The sequence below is a fragment of the Alexandromys fortis genome, unplaced genomic scaffold (assembly GCF_014885135.2).
Source record: "Alexandromys fortis isolate MF-2015 unplaced genomic scaffold, M_Fortis_MF-2015_v1.1 scaffold_47, whole genome shotgun sequence".
In the NCBI taxonomy this organism is placed as follows: Eukaryota; Metazoa; Chordata; class Mammalia; order Rodentia; family Cricetidae; genus Alexandromys; species Alexandromys fortis.
Genome location: NW_026067957.1, coordinates 10,998,820 through 11,016,939, shown reverse-complemented (window position 1 = coordinate 11,016,939; position 18,120 = coordinate 10,998,820). Strand labels below are relative to the sequence as shown.

At 39.1% G+C, this 18,120-nt stretch overlaps 1 protein-coding gene across 11 annotated transcripts in view; it reads right to left on the bottom strand.

Moving 5' to 3' along the window:
* Positions 1 to 18,120, bottom strand: part of Mef2c (myocyte enhancer factor 2C) — a 147,729-nt gene that overhangs the window by 37,093 nt on the left and 92,516 nt on the right. For 8 of the 11 annotated variants that reach the window (XM_050152406.1, XM_050152402.1, XM_050152403.1 and 5 more), the window contains exon 4: positions 5,144 to 5,287. In XM_050152406.1, the coding sequence (XP_050008363.1) occupies positions 5,144 to 5,287 (144 nt within the window). Of the gene's footprint in view, positions 1 to 4,945; positions 5,084 to 5,143; positions 5,288 to 18,120 lie in introns of all 11 variants that reach the window. The other 3 variants (XM_050152409.1, XM_050152411.1, XM_050152413.1) reach the window with 2 other exon arrangements.

The following is an 18,120-nucleotide window of genomic DNA, read 5'->3' as shown; positions in this document are numbered from 1 at the left end:
CCCCCACCAGTGTGCCCATTCTACTTAAAGTAAAAGTTCCACTTCCTCCAAAGACCTAGATATCCTCCAAATTTGGGCATTTACTAACCTCCACTATCTCATGCTTGTCAGCCCACCCTTGCCCAAATTTCTCATTCTTGACCAAATACCACGATTAATTCCAGGACAACATATAAATTTCTTCTCAAAGACCTGCTATCTCTAGGAAGTCCACCTTAACTATTCTATTTCATCTGGCACCTTGCTTACTCCTTACATCCATCTTAGATGTCTTTCTTGTCTCTTACAATTAAAAAAGATTTCGATGTTGGTTAGAAATGGTCTAGTTCACTAAAGTACTCAAGGTCTCTTATTCTAAGCAATTCAAAATGTACTCTTCTTATTATAAGTTTGAATATTTCTCTGCAAAGGAGATTTTTGAATATACTGTATTAATATTAAAAGCTTAAGATTACCAGTTCCTACATATATTCTGTTGATAGGCACTAGGGTGTGTAATTTCCATACTTGATGCAATTTAACCCTGTCATTATTCCTTCATTGTGCATAATGTCTTTCTTTTTCAAAACAGCAAGATTGAGAAAATGGCCCAATGCCATTGAACTAGTGATTGATTCTGGTTTTGATCCTAGATCACTGTGCAGTACAGATTAGTATTTTGGAGCAAATGAAATTTTATAGTCAGAGATCATATTATTTACACATATTGGGTATTAGTAAACTACCATCCATGGGCCACATGATTAACAAACTTATACAACCGAAGCCTTGGGAAAATGAATTTTAAAGACACCCTTCTTCCATATTACTCAAAAGTCCATACTTTTAAAACTGCTATTGATTTCAAATCTTTTAATATGTGCTTATCGTTCCTACTTATAAACATTCCACTTTCACTAGGTCCCTAAGCATCACTACAGAGCTCAGCCTCCCCTCATATTGAATAGAATATTGACTTTGACTCACTAGAGGGCCAACTTTATCTCTTCCCCTAAGAGATTATAGGTACATTCACAATACAGGAGGTAGGTAATAATTAGGCAATGACCTGAGGTATCCTACTAACCAGTTCAGTGAAAGTCACCAAACTCCTTTCCCTTATAAGCATCACCCTGAAGAATCACTGAGTTTCTAGCACACTGGACCATAACAACTTGAAGAGGATCACTATACAACCATTTAGGACTGGCTAAGCGGAAGTCAGACACATCCCAGTATCAGAGCATACCTAAACAGCTTTGAACTCACAATAGACACCAACATCACTGGTGCACTCTGTTGTTTGTTTCATTGCTTCAAGCCATGTCAGGAACTATCAACAGTAATTTGAAAGTAGATTATAAGCTTAACATGACCACACTGATATGATGTCTTAGCAAATCAAGATTAGCCTTTTCCAAAGACATCTCAGCTGCAGCCCACTTGGATAATGAGCTGCCAATTAACCAGGGAGCCATTTAGTACTCCTTGGCCCTGATTTCCTTATCCGTGTGACGAGATGATTGTACAGATAAAGATAATGAGCATTTCTGAATACTTGGGAAGTAACGTAGAGGGTAATGTAACCCAAATGTTTGGAAGAAATCTGCCTTATTCTTTTCCTTCTTGATTTTCAAAATTAGGAACCTTTAAGAGATTTATATTAAAACTTGTGGGTTCAAACACAGAAGCCCCCTAAAGGTAATTATATCATTTTAGCAGCCTCTAAAAGTTTAGAATACTCAGTTCTGGAAAGCAGAATTTGGGCGATCAAAGTGCTGTGGATAGGCTTGTCTTTCTAACCTAGAAACTCGAAGAAGAGGGAGCTGAGCTGCTGCTTTAAGAATGTGAAAAACTTAAGAGTGACAGCAAGCAGGTTGTCCTTGTCCTAAGTGATACAGAGAGGGTGGCTGCCTAGCTTGAGGCTACTGTCTCTGAAGAGTAGACAGGGCTCTTCATGTGTGATATCCCAGGAAAAAGGGCATCTGAACTCTTAATATCCTCAAAAGCTCCACCCAAAAAATTCTGATAAAAATCACATAGTAATCTTTGGTAAGATATTTCTTTTAGTTAATAGACCTTCTTTTATTCATGTGAACAGCTGAACTGAATCCTCTGTTTTGTTGTTGCTTTGCTACTAATTGAATTCTTATTGCCAAGCTTCAGATCTCCTACTAGAGAAAATAATGTAATTCAAGTCTAATGACCAGTGACTACCAACTGCTCGTATCCCAATTTTTTCATGACTTCCTAGTAGGTACAGCATACACCTGTTCATTTCCTGTATATCCTCATTGTGCAGACTTTCATCACTATCTGAGCATCTGCCCTCACTTGCCCTGGATTCAATTAAGTACGGATGATACGCGGTCACCCCACCTAACTTCTCTCTATTCACTTCAACCCTGCTATGACTTCATCATCTCTTAGTTTTCCATCCTCTTCCTCTTCCTTGAACTTTACCATGCTGTCCCCATCAGACCTATGTGTTCAATCTTTTCCTTTTTTTTTTTAAGTATTTTTACTTTGCATGTAAATCATTTCAACCGATTTTCACATTAATTCTGTTGTTGATTCTAGGTACAACATCAAATCTCTCTCATTAAAGTACATCATTTGGAAGAAAATATGGACATTTCTTTTTATTTTCTCTTTTCTCATTCCCTCTAAAACAAGTTTGCTTCTACCTCTCATTCTTTCAGCCATTTTGCTAATCCCCAGGTCCTCTACTGGAGCTGTTTTGCTTGTCATGACTCCCAGCATGAGCTGTAGCAAAACCAGTGGGAGGAAATGCTGGTCGACAAGATTCCAAATCACCCATGAATTATTTTGTGTAATTGAGGGATATGGGCATAAATTATATTACTCCAACAGGTGGCTTCAGTATTAAATTTTATGTTTTAAAAGGGAAATGCTACCCACTGGTTCTTTGAAATAGGGAAACAGTCTTGTAATGTTTTTAAGAATCCAAGACACTCTACACACAAAGGGCAGAGTGTCCTTGCCTTGCTGTAGATGTTTTAGCAGCTGTGAAAATGTTCAACGGTATGGACTTCCAGCAACTGAGAGCAATGTGTGAAAACTCAGTAAGACATGAAGACCCCATGGCCCAGCTAGAGGCCTGTGGCTTCTCTTCAGTGCTCTGCCCATAGACTCTCATGTGTTTTTTACCTTCTGCAACACATTCTTGTACCTATTAACAAGTTATGTATCTTGATTTTGGGGCTTTTCACATGACAGGGTGAAAGATCTTGGGGAATCTAGGTATTGCATCTTCTTTCCCTTTAAATATAGGGAAACAGATCCATGAATACCCTCCCTCTAAAACTTTGGGGGTTCATTTTTTCTCCATATTTAGGTTCAGCTTTGCTGAAGATTATCAGCAGTCTGCCTTTTTCTGATCTATGCAGACTATTCTTTTGACCTCAGTACTGAAGGCACTGCCTATAGTCTTACATTTAAACCTTTGTGCACAGAGCATTAAACCAGTCTTTTCTATATAGAGCCAAAGAACTGGATGTTGACCCAAAGAAGCTGCTTATTTCACTTTTCTGGGTAAAATAAATTTGGATGGACATTTTATCATTTGAGAATTTTGCATACACTTATCAAGCATATATGCATTTCTTTGATGGGTAAAACACTGTGAACTTGTGTGGAGTACTGGAAGGTAGCAAAACCTTTAAGACTAGGAGGGCATATGGGAGGCTTTTGAGGAAGGAAAGGGATAGGGGAAATGACGTAATTACATTATGATCTCAGACGTAAAGCTTAAAAAACAGCTGTGTTGCTGATAATATTTCATTTAGTAAAAGGAAAAGTAAGGCGTCATGAAGACCGAGTTTCTACTAAGCACAATTTTGCAAATAAATTTTAAAGGGTTCATTTAAACCAACAAAGGCTGTGTCTGTGCTGACTATGGCCATGTATCAGTTAGTTTGTGAGTATAGTCTGGATATGTTTACAGCTTTTCACCTCAAATATCTGTATGTTTAATCAACAAAGCCCATTTTCACTGCAGATTGGTTTTTAATACTCAGGTTTGAGCTGCTTTGCTAACTTACCAGAAATATACTTTTCTGAAAAAAAAAATTAATTATGTACTGAGAAGCCTGTATACAAATTAGGATTCAGGTACTAACATTAGTCATACCATGAGAGCCTTGAGTATATTCATTTTATGCTACAGAATTAATAGTGCTTGATTGATAACCAAATCTAACAATAGTCATTTTTCCCTATACATCTGAACAAACAAATTTATACATGCACAGCTATTTTTCTTAACTATCTGGCAAGGCATTGATTGTTAGAAAATTTCTGAATCGGTTAAGACAAAATTTAGCCAAAAGTTAAAGCATGGAAAACGCTGGTGTGGGCAAAGCAGATATCATTCTAACAAAAGCTTTAAAATCACACAGACGTTGAAGTCTTACCGTTAGGTTTCATGCACTCTGCCTCCTGCAGCTCATTAGCTTTAGCCCTTCAGTGCTGTTGCCGGATTTCATGTGCATGGGGAGGGGCTGATGTGTCACTCAGAAACCAGCCTTTACTAAGGTCAGGACTCTCTGTACATGACGGAAAGAGTTCCACTCATGTATCTGGTCTCTGCATACAAAACTTATGTGGAAGGCAATTCTTGTGTTGTTTTCCTGTACTGTGATCGGTGTGAGAACTTCTTGCATGTTGCAAAGGCTGTGTAAATTCAGGGCATGTCACATAGATTTCTCTCTTTCTCCTGTGAACTCTTCTATCTCGGAGTGAACTTCTCCATGGCAACTCTTTGAAATAGTGTAATTTCAGTATCCCATAGGGGTTGCTTTCTAAACGCATTGCCTGTGGGATGAGATGGCCATTTTATCTGTCTGACTTTGCAATGCTTCTTAGAGCAAGCCATCACCGAGAGGGTTAAGGTATGTTACTGTAGCGGTTACCAGCAGATCAGCCATCTACCTTTGGTACTTACAGGAATTTTATGACTCTTGATCATATTATCAAATTCTTCATTAATTTTTTTGTATTTTTCTTCAGTGCGTGGGGTGAGTGCATAAGAGGAGTCAGGATCAGGGCTTTCACAGCCTTTGTTTTCCTTCTTGTTCAATGCCTGCCAGGTTCAGAGAAATATCAAGAGTAAACAAAAATGAAGGGTGCTTTGAGTACTTACACACAATCTTTGCCTGCTGATCATTAGATCAATATCTTCGTTAATTTTCCTGTACTTGTCCTCAGACTCAGGGCTGTGACCTACTGAATCGTCCGCATCGGGATCTGGGCTGTCACAGCCATTAAGGCCCTTCTTTCTCAAAGTCTGAAATACATAATGTGGAAAGTTCAAACCTCGACAAAGGCTGTAAGAGACATTTAGGGACATTATATAAAGTCAATCTGTCTAGCATTTAAGATTATTATATATGTTATACAATATTTATGAAAAGAAATCACAAGGAGAGATTGAATCATTTCAACAGGGTGTTCATTAATAGTTTAAAAAAGGAACAAGAAACCATCTTGTTTGCGGCTAAATTCAGTCAATGAATAAAGAAGGTGAAATCTCTTGATACGGTGTTAAGACAGACATATATAATGGAAAACAATTACAACCCAATACAATGTGCGAAGTGCAATGCACTACAGTAATCTTTTCCCACAGAAATATAAGCAGTCAGGATGTTGCGCAGTGAATTCAGATTTTGAGATGAAAAAAGCAGAAAGGTTGCAAACACTGTTTCTGGATTTAGCGTTGTGGTTGACATTATTTTTCCTTTCCACCCCTGGCACAGCAAAAGGGCATATGGGAAGCCAGCTAATCATGAAGCACTTACAAGGAAGAAGCTCATTTGGAAGAATTATTATTGCTTGTTAGAGTTCTGTGTAAGTGTGAGATTCTGTATTGAAATTTCTAATATTGAGAAATTATCTTCCCAAACAGGAGCTAGAAGCAACATTGGGATGGCTGAGCAACTTAGGACTTCATTATCCTTGGCTGAGTAAGGAAGACAGGATTATATAGGCAACCAAGTCTAGTTATCAAACAGCAAAGACGTCTTGTTTCAGCTGACTAGGGATCAGCCTGAGAGTCTTCTGACACGTGAGAGTGAAGCTAGTGGCTTAGTGCCAGCCTCCTGTCTCCTGATGTCGTCTGCTCTAGTTTCAGCTGTCACTAAGGAATAAATACTAATAAAACAGCATAACCATTTGGAAAAGTATGAGTCAGGAGTTCTGAATTTTATTCTTTTTAAAAAACATGGTTTTCCATGAAACTATGTACAATCCAGTAGACAGAAATGTTATTGTGGTTTTGAAGATCACAAAACTTTTGATTAATCATATACCCTGACATGTTAATAATTAAGAGTATTACAATGCTATTTCTTATTTTTCTTGGTAATACGAGGGTTGGTTACAAAAAGATGCACAGTTATCTGTCTCTCACTAATGGGAAGTTCTGCAGCTCTGATCTGTGTTAAATACAGAACTTAGATATAAAAAAAGCAAAAATTGAAGCACCCAGTCAAAGGTCTGAAAACCAAGATAACAATCCTTCTCTAATTGATGCATTTATGGAAAATAAATGATGCCGTTTTCCAAGGGAATGTCCAGCTTAAAAATTCAAATGCATTGATTTTTATCAGTGTTCAACAATGTTACTTAAAATTAATTCTTGAGGCATTGAAGGCTTGCACTTAAAATGGAACTGAGAGCTATCATGTCTCATACATCTAGGATATAATGCAGATCTGTAAATATTTATTAATGTTATAGTGGTATAATATAACAAACATATGGTTACAGTTTATTATGTGGTAAGATGTTTGAATATTAAAATGAATATTTTGACATAAGATGGTAATATACATTTTAATCTTGGGGAATTTTTAATTGGTGGGGCCACCTGCCCCCCTCTCATTAGTTTATAACCATAGATTTTGGTCTAGAACAAGAACTCATCAAGAATTCCCACAATAACACTAGAAAGAATATCATAAAACACGGGGATGATAATTCATTTACTAACTTCTTACATTTAAAACTCTTTTGTTAGTATTATATTAACCAAACAAACACTCTACTTGTGGTATGAATTATCGTGTGTTTTCACTTTGACCTCTACGGATTCTTGAGCTCTTAAGGAAGCAGAGTGTCCTGCATTACATTCTGTGTGTGTGTGTGTGTGTTGTTGTTGTTGTTGTTGTTCATAATTCACTTACAGGATTGGAGAAATATCTTATTGCCACATAAGCAGGAGGACAAAGTTATTTTAAGCCAAACTAATGTAAAAGAGCTGGGCTTGACGTTATGTACCCACAACTCCTCACCCTGGGACAGAGGGTGGAGAAGGCAGATCCCTGAAGCAAATTGGCCAGCTAATCTATCTTGAATAAGTGAGCTTCGGCTTCAGTGAGAGGCCATGCCTCCATTATTAAAGGTGGGGTGTTGTCCAGAAAGGGGGTCAGACCTGTGGCTTTTACGTGCTCATGCACACACATGCATCCACACCCACATGTACACCTTCACATACCCACATTTACAACCATCTAACGTTAGACACACAAAACACATAGAACATACACAACAACTCACATATACAATTTTAAAAAATAATTCACATTATGGAGAAAAGTAGATAAGATCAAGAAAATATCTAGTAGCTTTCAAAAGCTAATTATTTATATTGTATTAGGCATGTTAAGGTATTCTTATGAAAACCTTTAGCTTAAAGCCTCATGTGATGTTAATTTAAAGTCTTAATAGACAGTAGTTTTTTCAATGTGTGCTTTACACAACAAATCTTATTCTAAAAAATACTGTTGTTTTGATATGCAGATTTCTGACAACAGAACGCAAGGGTTAGAAGAGGCTTATCAACTGTCATTACAATCCATCTGGCACATACATGTGTGCTAAATATTCTCCCAAAGTTTTGGGTGGGTAGATACTGTGGTTTATAAAAATTCAAACATTGCTTATATTTTATCGAAATACCTCTACAAATATTAACTCATTCTGTCTCACAAGTGCTTCTTGACGAACTTAGGAAACATTAGGACAGATCTCAAACTAGTACTGCCAACCATAGCAGCTAAAGTTTTGGTCACTGCTTGGGGACAAAGAGGAGTGACTGACTTCTCCCTGTTGAAGTTTTCTGCTTTTAAGAAATGAGAAACATGACCTTCTCTGTTTGACTCAAGTTCAACTTCAGCAGTTCACTCAACACTCGTAAATATTAGGTTGAAAATTTAATGAATTATGTTTGGGGAAAATTTAAGGATGGCAACAATTCCTAGACGTCATTTTTTTTTTTCAGATGAGGTTTTACGTAGTCTGGGCTGACGTTGAACTTACTCTATAGCTGAAATGACCTTGGACTTCTGATTTTTCTGCCTTTACCTTCCAGGTGCTAGGATTACAGGCATATGTTATCATTTTTGGTCTATACTGTGTTGTGGATAAAATCCAGACCTCTTTCCTTGGGAGGCAACTCCAACTAAGCTATGCTATCAACTTTTAGTCAAGAGCTGAAGTGTCTGATGGTCAACCAAACACTTGATTTATGGATTAAGAAACCAAAAGAATCCCTAGTTACTTCCTACCTGAAGCATGATGTGAATTAGTAAGGCACACAAAGTTGGCAGCATGGAAATGCAACGAACGGGAGAAACCAGCAGCTGATTTTCTCCCAATAAATTCTTCTTGTGTCTGATAACATTATCTTGCAATAAACATGACTGGTATGGAAGTAATGATTTAAGCTAAATTGTGTGATTTTCAAAAAAAGAGCTTTTTGAGACCTCGAAACACAAAATCTGAGAGTAAATTAATATTGAGCTCTAAATGCCCATAATCACATAACCAGAACACTGGAAAAATTGTTCAAAAATATTATCCTCAGCTGAGTGCTTGCATAACATATTTCTGCCAAGAACAAATGATTATGGTGGAATTATAAAGCTTGGAAAATGGAAGTGGTGGCACAAACTTGAATACCATAGTGTGAATGCAGAACTAGAGGAACGGTTTTATCTTTATTATATTAAAATCTACAGCTGTTTAATGATGACAAAGGAGCTACTGTTAGCCCCAGCCAAGTCTGTCTATTCACAGTAATGAATAGTCAATATGAACGAAAGGGCTTACTAAATGGATTCAAAGCATATTCCTATAGGACTTTTCCAGCAAAATCAAACTCTCTGCCGTTGGCCTCGAGAGTGTCTCTGATCTTTTTATAAGTGTCTCTGGTCAGGTAATGTAGGCATTCCGACAGCCATTCTTTAACAGAGATAGAAGCCATATATGGGACTTGTATTATGTATGGTGTTCTTCAAATAATATTATGAAGAAATCTTTCCCTGTGTGCCAAGAGAAGGCAAGGTATCTATCTACTCAAACCACCAACTCCAACTCCTTACTACATCTAAAGAGACTCTGCCCCCTCCCCCCGAGAGACTCTGCAAGTCTTCAGGGAGCCTGTATACCGAAGTCAGCTTGCCACAAAAGAGTGACACTTTTGGGCTAGATGAATTGACTGCAGAGGCTTCTGGGGTGTATTCACAAAGTCGTGATTGTCACACAGTGAGCAGAGACCAGCCGCTTCTAGAGAAGTAATTAGACTGACAGAAGGTGACATCCCCAAACAATACATGGGAGAAGTCCAGGCAGGTAATCCAACAATTCTGTGGTATCTCTACGCCCAGATATGTGGACATATGGACCTGCATCATTGCATGTGTTCACCAGGAAAACCTGAAATATGTATAAACCGATGATAGCTGACAGGTGCTTCAAAAATTCTAATGAAATAGATGTAGGGTAACAGATTCCATTTCATTACTGAAAGGAATATAAATGAAAAAGAAAGCCACATGGAGCCTTATTTCTTGTCTGATGCATTATGTTATCAACACGACAATCTCTTCCCTATGCAATGATTTAAACTGACTTTTCCTTTTTAGCTACGCATTGTTTTAAATTCTTAGTTTTCTTTAAAAAAAATCTCTTTTTAGTACAAAAGAGGTACCTAAATTATTGGCCCTTTTCAATTGTATGAAGCTATAGATCTCATCTTAAGGCTATTTAAGTAGGATTCAACATTTCTTTCAAATAACTACTATCTCATAGTAAGAGCTCAAACCAGCCAATTTCCTCTCTGTCTGCAGTTTCAGTTCTGAATAACATATGTTTGCATTGTCTTCTAATTTTTATCTGCTCCTAACTATACAGCTGAAATTTAAAACCCTTTTGTGAAAACCCCCAAATTACTCTCATTAACCTTTGTTAAAATCCAAGTAATCATGCTTACTTCCATAATGGGTGCTTCCCCGACTTTAGGGTGTTCATGTTTCAAGAACACATACAGGCAATATTATTGATAGTTGCATGGATATTGCGTTCACACAAATACCAAGGAAGAAAACCCATTGACTTAGGAAAGGCAGCATTCTTTCTTCTGATTTTAAGGCTTCTGGGCCTGGTGAGGACAAGCTCAGCAGGCTTACACACAGGAAGTCATGTAGTTGTAAATGAAATGAAGGCTGGGTGAAGGGACTCCAGGCTCAGGACACGTTGCTGTCTGGGAGGGGCCACCCTAAGATGCTCTTTGAAACCTGGAGTTAGGTCTATAAAGTCAAAGTAACAATGTCCAAATCGGGACACACTAATATACAACATATAATTATGTTATGATTTCTAACAGAGCTCTTGGCCAGGGGATGACTAAGTGCCAAGAAATTTCTCTACAAGTTTTTATAATGAAAACTGTAAGCATCGTCTGTGTCACATTTATGTATTCCACAATTCTCTTTTGTTCTTACTCCAGGAATAAAAGACACGTCAATATACTGTGAACTTAGTACAATCAGCACTTCAGTCTTAATCAGATGAGTGAACCATATACATGAAAAATTAAATCATAACAAATTATTTGTGATGAAAATCTGAAAAAGTTGAAAATATAAAACTATCACACTGTTTATCTCTAGATTAATATTAATTCTAAATGTATCTTTTCTTCTACTGATGAAAGATTGTGTGTGTGCGCACGCATGTGCAAGGAACTACAAATTACAGTGTTTTTTGTTTGTTTTGTTTTAAGATTTTATTTTTTCTGTTATTTTAATTTTTAAGTAAATTTTTAATTGAAACAGAGTTACACTTTCCCCTTTTCCCTTCCTCTTGTGCTCTTCCTCCCACCCTTCCCATGTACCCTTCTCGAATTGATAGCTTTTTTTCTTTGATTATTTTTACACACACACACACCTCAAAGGAAGTTATGCCCTTTGGGCTGACAATGCTTCTCATAAGAGTCATAGGCTAACAAAATCCCCAGTACCATATGTGAAAAACTTCCTTTCATATGGTTGGTCAAGGTTGTCCGTTATAGACTACTGATGTAGCCCTTGGTTGCTTCCCATAGACTGAAAGCAAGCCGCTATTACTAAAGACAGCACACACTTAGAACAAAGCACTCGGGTAATTCAAGGCAGACCTAACCTGAAAGCCTGTTTTCTAGGATTTAACTTCTGTGGTTTCAGAAAATACTGAGCAAGCTGCCAAGGGAGGAAGCACTCTAGTCCTCTACAGCTGCAACGTCCACGAAGCATGACAGAGACCATCATGGTAAGATGTGAATAAAGGTGCAAAAAGTGGTACTTACATGTTTGTGGCAACCAAAACTGTCTCTTAAGGTCCGCTTAATAGCAGGGAAGTCATACCTGGTAATAGAAACCTAAATCCCAGGGGCTAGTGACCTTGGTAAAGAATCTACTAACAACACTTTGCTAGATAGCATAATTCCTTACTCCATTCTAAATCTTACCCTTATACCTACAGGTAAGTGCAGCTACCGCCCCTCATTAAAGATATCTCTCTTAATAAAAATGCAGAGTTGTGGGGTTCAGTACCACTGGATAATTTACAAACCAACCCCTTCACCTAAGTCTCAGGAAACATTTGAGAAAATGGGACCTAAAGATGATAAGGGCTAGAGGATCAAGGAATTTTCTAGGCAATTGTGACTCCTAGAAATGTCAGAAGTTATACCTATAAAGTCTCACCAACATGAGCTGATAAGGGCACAAACAAGAGACCTGTCAGAGTGGATGGGCAAATGTCCATGGGGCCTCAATGCTACACTAAGAAACACAGGCAGCTGAAGACCGGGAAAGGGAGGAAGAGCCTTCCACAGGGAAGAGCTCACCAAGTGGTCATCCAATACCAATACCAAATGGTCAGCTCTGAAAACACACATACAAGCAACAGTACACAGACCAAACAACTTATATTTAGAAAAGCGCAGTACATATATATACATAGATAAGCAGTGATGACTTTGGAAGAACAAGGATGGGCTTAGAAGGAGGAAAGGAAAGAGGGAAATGATGCATTACAATCTCAAAAATAAAGAAAAACAATAAAAACAGCTTATTTTTTTATAGCAAAAGGAGACCATTGTGGATTTTATTTTTGATTATGTTGACAGCTATATTTCTGTGCGTGGGTCTGAGTATGGGGATGCAGTGCCCATGGAGAAGAGAGTGTTGGCTCTCTGGGAGCTGAACTTAGACATATTAAGGGACCAAACTTTCCTTAAAAGGTTGATTAGAGGGACTAGAGAGATGACTCAGAAGGCAGGAGTGTGTACTGCTTTTCCATAGGGCCTGGGTTTGGTTCTCAGCACCAGAGTTGGGTGACTTACAACCTTCTGTAACTCTAGAGCCCCAGGATCTGAGCCACTGGCCTCTGCTAAAACATACACTCAAATGCTTGTCTCTCCTGTCTCCTAATACAAACAATTCAAAAATAAATATAGTAAAGCTTAAAAAATAGTGTAGTTGAAGGATTTTTCCAGTAAATTGTTTTGTAGTAATGTAGAAGATATTATTTAGGGATTTGAATAGTTTTTAATTTATCAAATATCATCCCATGCTTTCTAATGGTCACAGAAAGCATTTAGATATGACATTTCATGCAAGCATTTAGATATGACAACTCCTGAAGTCACTCGGACTGCAGTGGGCATGAGCCCAGGGTCTTGTGGCTCGCCTCCTGCCTCCCAGAAGGTAGAGAATCATAGTGCACAAGCATTACAGAGCCGCTCCTCCAGCTGGGCCCTAGGAGTAAGTCAAGCAGTCACTATCCTCCTCCGAAGTGAGCTGCCATGCCACTGTGTCAGCTTTGAACTGCTCGCATCACACCGACTTCACACATTTTCTGTTATAGCCTCAGTCACCCATTATTCGTCATTTGTGTGTCTGCCCCCTTGGGTGCATTACGAGGCCCTTAACAAAAGCTTTCCCTGTATTTTGTTTGGAATTTTGCATGCAATAGTCTGACATCCTTTAGGTGCTCAACTCAGCAAATGCTGTGGAGATGAAAGGGACACACATTTCCTCTTCCATGGTAATGTTTGCTGAGCTTTCCCAACTAAAGCTGCCGGTTATGAGGCGGAGACAGCAGTGGGATCCAGACCACTTAATGTACACTTGCCAACTGCTACTCTGTCTTGGGTGTTGCCTCTGGTCCTCCAGATGTGAATTGGTTTTCTGACTATATGGTTCAAATTACTACATGTTTCTTGCTGCTCTTGGGAGCCTCTTATAGCACAGGGCTGTTTACTTGTCATGCTGGATTGCCAGGACGTAGCATGGAACCTGGGACGTGGCAAGAGCTTATTAGATGTTTGGAGCATAAAGGACAGACTTAAATGGGGGAAAAAAAAAACAGAGCAGAAAAGAACATCCAAGTGACAGGAGGAAGAAAATCAGCCTCAGTGCAATGGTTTCTTTATGGGAATTTCCCTATTTTTACTCTTTTATTTACTGTTTCATATTATTTTTAACACTTAGCATCTCATTATTTTAAAGTAATCATTACAAATTTACTATTTTTGAAGTGTATAGTTTTTAAGGCAGAAAACAATACAAAATTGTTCATAATTCATAATTTATAGTTTCTTGCAACTCAGGCATTTCATCCTTTATCCCATTGCTTAAAAATTAGTGGTTTGATTGACATTTAATCCTCAGGAGAGGTGACGATGCTTGGAAGACTGTGGAAGAAGTTGTGAGGAGCTAGTTTCTTTTAAGGCAGAAGAAAAGGGAAAATGAAATTCATTGTAGAAAAGGGGAAAAGGGAGAGGCATTTTAAGCAGAATGTAAATCGTAAACAAAGCTAAACAATCACATCATAGGAAAGAGCATGGGAGAAGGTCTGTGAATGCACACATGCTCAGTTAGCATGTTTCTGCAGTCCTGGGCACAGCTCGCCTCTGCTTCCCCAGAAGTGTTGGGAGCTGTTCTGCACCACCCCACTCTTCTAGGCTCAGGAGAAGCACCTCAGCCTGGGGGAGAATTTGCAAATGTGAGTGATTCCAGAGCCAATAAGACGATCCAGACTTCCTTAGGGCAGGGGAGCAGCTTAGAGTCCTCATGGGTCTTTTGGTGTTCAGGCATCACTGGCTTAGTGTAGAATAGCACTGAGCTGGGAAGTCTGACACACTTCAGCCATGAAACACTCCCTGACATCCTGACTCGAGGATCAACCTAAAGCTGAATATTTAACAGCAAGTATGATGTGGGCCTGATACGTTCATAAAGTCAGTCAAATTCAAGATGAATCTGAAAAATAGCTGATGTTGATGATTTCTCGAAAAGGGAAGAAAAAAAGAAGCAAGCCAGCATGAATTCAACAACACCGAGAAAGAGAGGAAAGGAATAAATTAACAAAGATCAGGAAGCAGGTTTTGTGAGCACATGAAACGTGAATGTGACTCCATATCTGACTCTTCTCGACTGTGGCACTTCCGCTGCAAATCTGTTACAGGGGAAAGTCTGAATCCAGAGGCACTGGAGTTTTAAAAATAATTCCTCAGTGCGTCGTCTCTTATAAACCTATTAACAAAAGTCGCTGCATATGCTTGCTTCAGTAATCACACTAAGGACGAACTGTGACTTTTGTTTCCGTGTAGTTTCTTGTCTACTCTTTCATTTGTAAGCATGGTCAACGCATGACATCATTTGAAAGGAGAGTGGCCTGTCTCCCACACTCTCTTCCGTGGCACTGCAAAGCTGTCACTGTCACGATGTGCCCCAATTTCTACAGGGGTCAGAGGATCTCTGTTTATTTCTATTCTCATTTTGTTCCTTGATTCCAGTTTACCCCTTATTCTAGCCCTCTGTCAGAAAATATTGTAACTTATTGTAGCCAGAAGCCCAGCAGTCATCCTCATTTTCATCCCCTCCTTCCAGCTGTCCTCCACCTTGCTCTTCTGCCTCCTGTTCTCAGTCTGTGGGGTTTCTGAGCCCACTTTCCACACCAGCCTCCTTTATGCATCTGGCAGGGTCGAATTAAAACGAAAATCTAATCGCATCATTGTTCTCTTTACTAACCATATTGGCTGCAACAGTCATGCCACACACAAGCTAGTAGAGCAGACTCTCCACCTGCTTTCCTGGCCTGTTTCCCCTTCTCTTCCAGAGTACCATGCTTTGTCCAAGGGGAAGTCTTCCTGTAATTTCCAGGTCTGTAGCAAGTTGTTAGACAGTCTTTACCTGTGCTATTCATCCCTGTCTGGGATGTCCTTGCTTTCCCTCTTTGCTTTGGAGACCATAGCCTTCTTAGAAGTGCTACCCCTAGTGCTTGTATCTTTATTGCTCCTGAGATTTTGGGGACTACTGTTACTTGAAATTACCACAAGGAGAACAAAAATATTTTTGAAGAACCAAAATATTGCAACAGGTATCTTTGTGTCCTTATTTTAGGTTTCCCCGGGAACAAAGTGCTGCCCTTGATGTATATAGGAAACTCTCCTTTGGTTGGATCTCTACTCTACCACTGGCTTTTCAAAAGGTAGATGATACATAGTTTTTTTTTTTTATTTTTCTTTTTTTTATGAAGCAACAACAACAAAGATTTGAGGCTAGCAGTGGATTGGATTCACTTGTTACTCCATCAGAGAGAGACATATAAAACTTTATTTCTAAGGCAATCAGAGACTCCCAAAATTTAGAAGCTCCATTATATCCTTGCCAAAAATGCTCTTCCACTGGGCCCTCTGAAGACTGTAGAGAATTAAGAGCCCTAATGGGCTTGACCTTGGCACATTTTCCCTACCAATGGGAAATTCCTCTCTTTGCCCTTCATCCAAAATATAGTTTTCATGTCTCCAGTTACAGGCCCAACATGAGCCAGTAACTGAAACAGAAATGACTTATTCTCCAAGTTCTTTCCCATTTCTTGAGTTCTTAACTGGCAGAGACGGAGGAGTCTAAGGCCAACTCTAGATTCCGAAGGCAGACTTCACTTACAGTGTCTTCACCCTCTTCCTCTTCCTCCTTCCACTTGATCCCCTCCATTTCATAAACCAGCCCATTGCCATCCACTGGTTACAATCCAGTCTCTACTGAATTTTGTTTTTTTTTGTTTGATTATTCTGCAGTGATTTGATGGCAAAGGTGGAAAACGGCCTCTTATGTACCACCTCTCCAGTGAGTACAGCCTGAAAACTCCCTACGTCCTAATTCTGAGTCTGAAATATAGCATCCCTGAGACTCGTATTAACAACTCTAAGCACAGACTAGCAGTGCTCCCCACCCTTTTTCCTGACATGTTAGAAAGGAACTAAGGTCTGAGGAATATGTAGTGTCACAGGGATGGTGTCAGGATAGCCTGTGAGCTAGTTTCTATGGATACCCAAGGAAGGACGTCAACATGTGTGAGAACAAGTCACAGTATCTGTGCAATGTGATTGTGATTGTGTCCAGTACATGGATACCATTCAGCAAATAGTGTTGTTAATGAAAGAATAATGGGATCTAAGGCTTCAGTAACAATGGTACTTATTTAAAGTGAATTACGATAGGACCTGAAAACACACAGAGAAACTTATTAGATTTGAATGCAGGCTATTCATTTCTTTTACTTCTAGCAATGGCCACCACAGAACCCCAGAATCCCCTATCTATTCTAATGCCAAATTTAAAATATAGGAAGGAGAAAGGAAGAACAGAGTAGCCTGGAGTTAATGGAGGGCAAGGGATAGAGCTTGATTAGCATTAAAGGAGCCCTGGAAAAATAGCTAATATTTTTTTATGTTTCTCTACAGTTGTATAATTAACATTTATTTCATATCTGTGTGCTATCTCCATTATTGCTCTTACTTATTTTTGTGTGTTGTTTTTAGATTGTAAGATTAATGCAGACAGGAAGTCTCTAGAGGGCTGTCTGTTCTTGGCAATTAGCTGAGGAGCTGACAGTAGGATGTTGCAAGAGATCGGCTAACTCTTCTGGACAGGCGTTCTATAGACGAAAACTGCTAATGACAGCCTGACAACATACAGCGAGGAGTCTCAGACAGGCTAAGAAGAAGCTGGTGGCTAGAAGCCCAGCGTTGTTCCTCAATACAACAAAGAACTTTCCTTTCAGAGGAGGTCATGCTATGTGTCAAAAGTCAGCAGACTCAATCTGCAGCCTTATCACTACCATTACCACCACCATTATCGCTATAATCATTATTTTCAACATAAGACATCTCCTAGGACTCTCTTAATATAGCATTAGCTTGCTCATGGTATTGCCTAATGCACTCTAACTTTTTGTAACAGCCGCTGCTGGTTGGTTAGCTAGGCCAGTCAATTAGGTAGACAGATAGAGAATGTTGGACTCCAGCAGACTTGTTTATGAGCAGGAGACCACAGCAATGTTTCTCAGTGATCAAAAAACAAACAAACAAACAAACAAAAAAACCAACAACAAAAAAACCTGGAGAGGCTAGTTAGAACTCAGATTTGAGGAAAAGGCCATGCACAGATTTAGGCTCAGAGTATTTGCCTGGAAATAGTGACCTAGGTTTCTAGGGTTGTTGTCAGTAGGTGAATGAACAGAACTCCATTTGTGCACTCCCATATTAGGCAACAGGGATTTCCACCCCAGGCCTCTGAAAAGCAAGCAGGAGAGATAGAACGCCCCTTCTTTCTTTTCTGCATAAGTTAGACTGGTTGCTACCTCGTGTCTCTCCAAGCACATTGTAAACCACAGGATCTGAACTCGCAGGAAACTCAGAGTCAAGCCTGCACCCTACGGCTTTATCTCATTACCACAAATCTATTATGTGGATCAAGAATAAGTGCTGGATTTTATGTTCAGTGG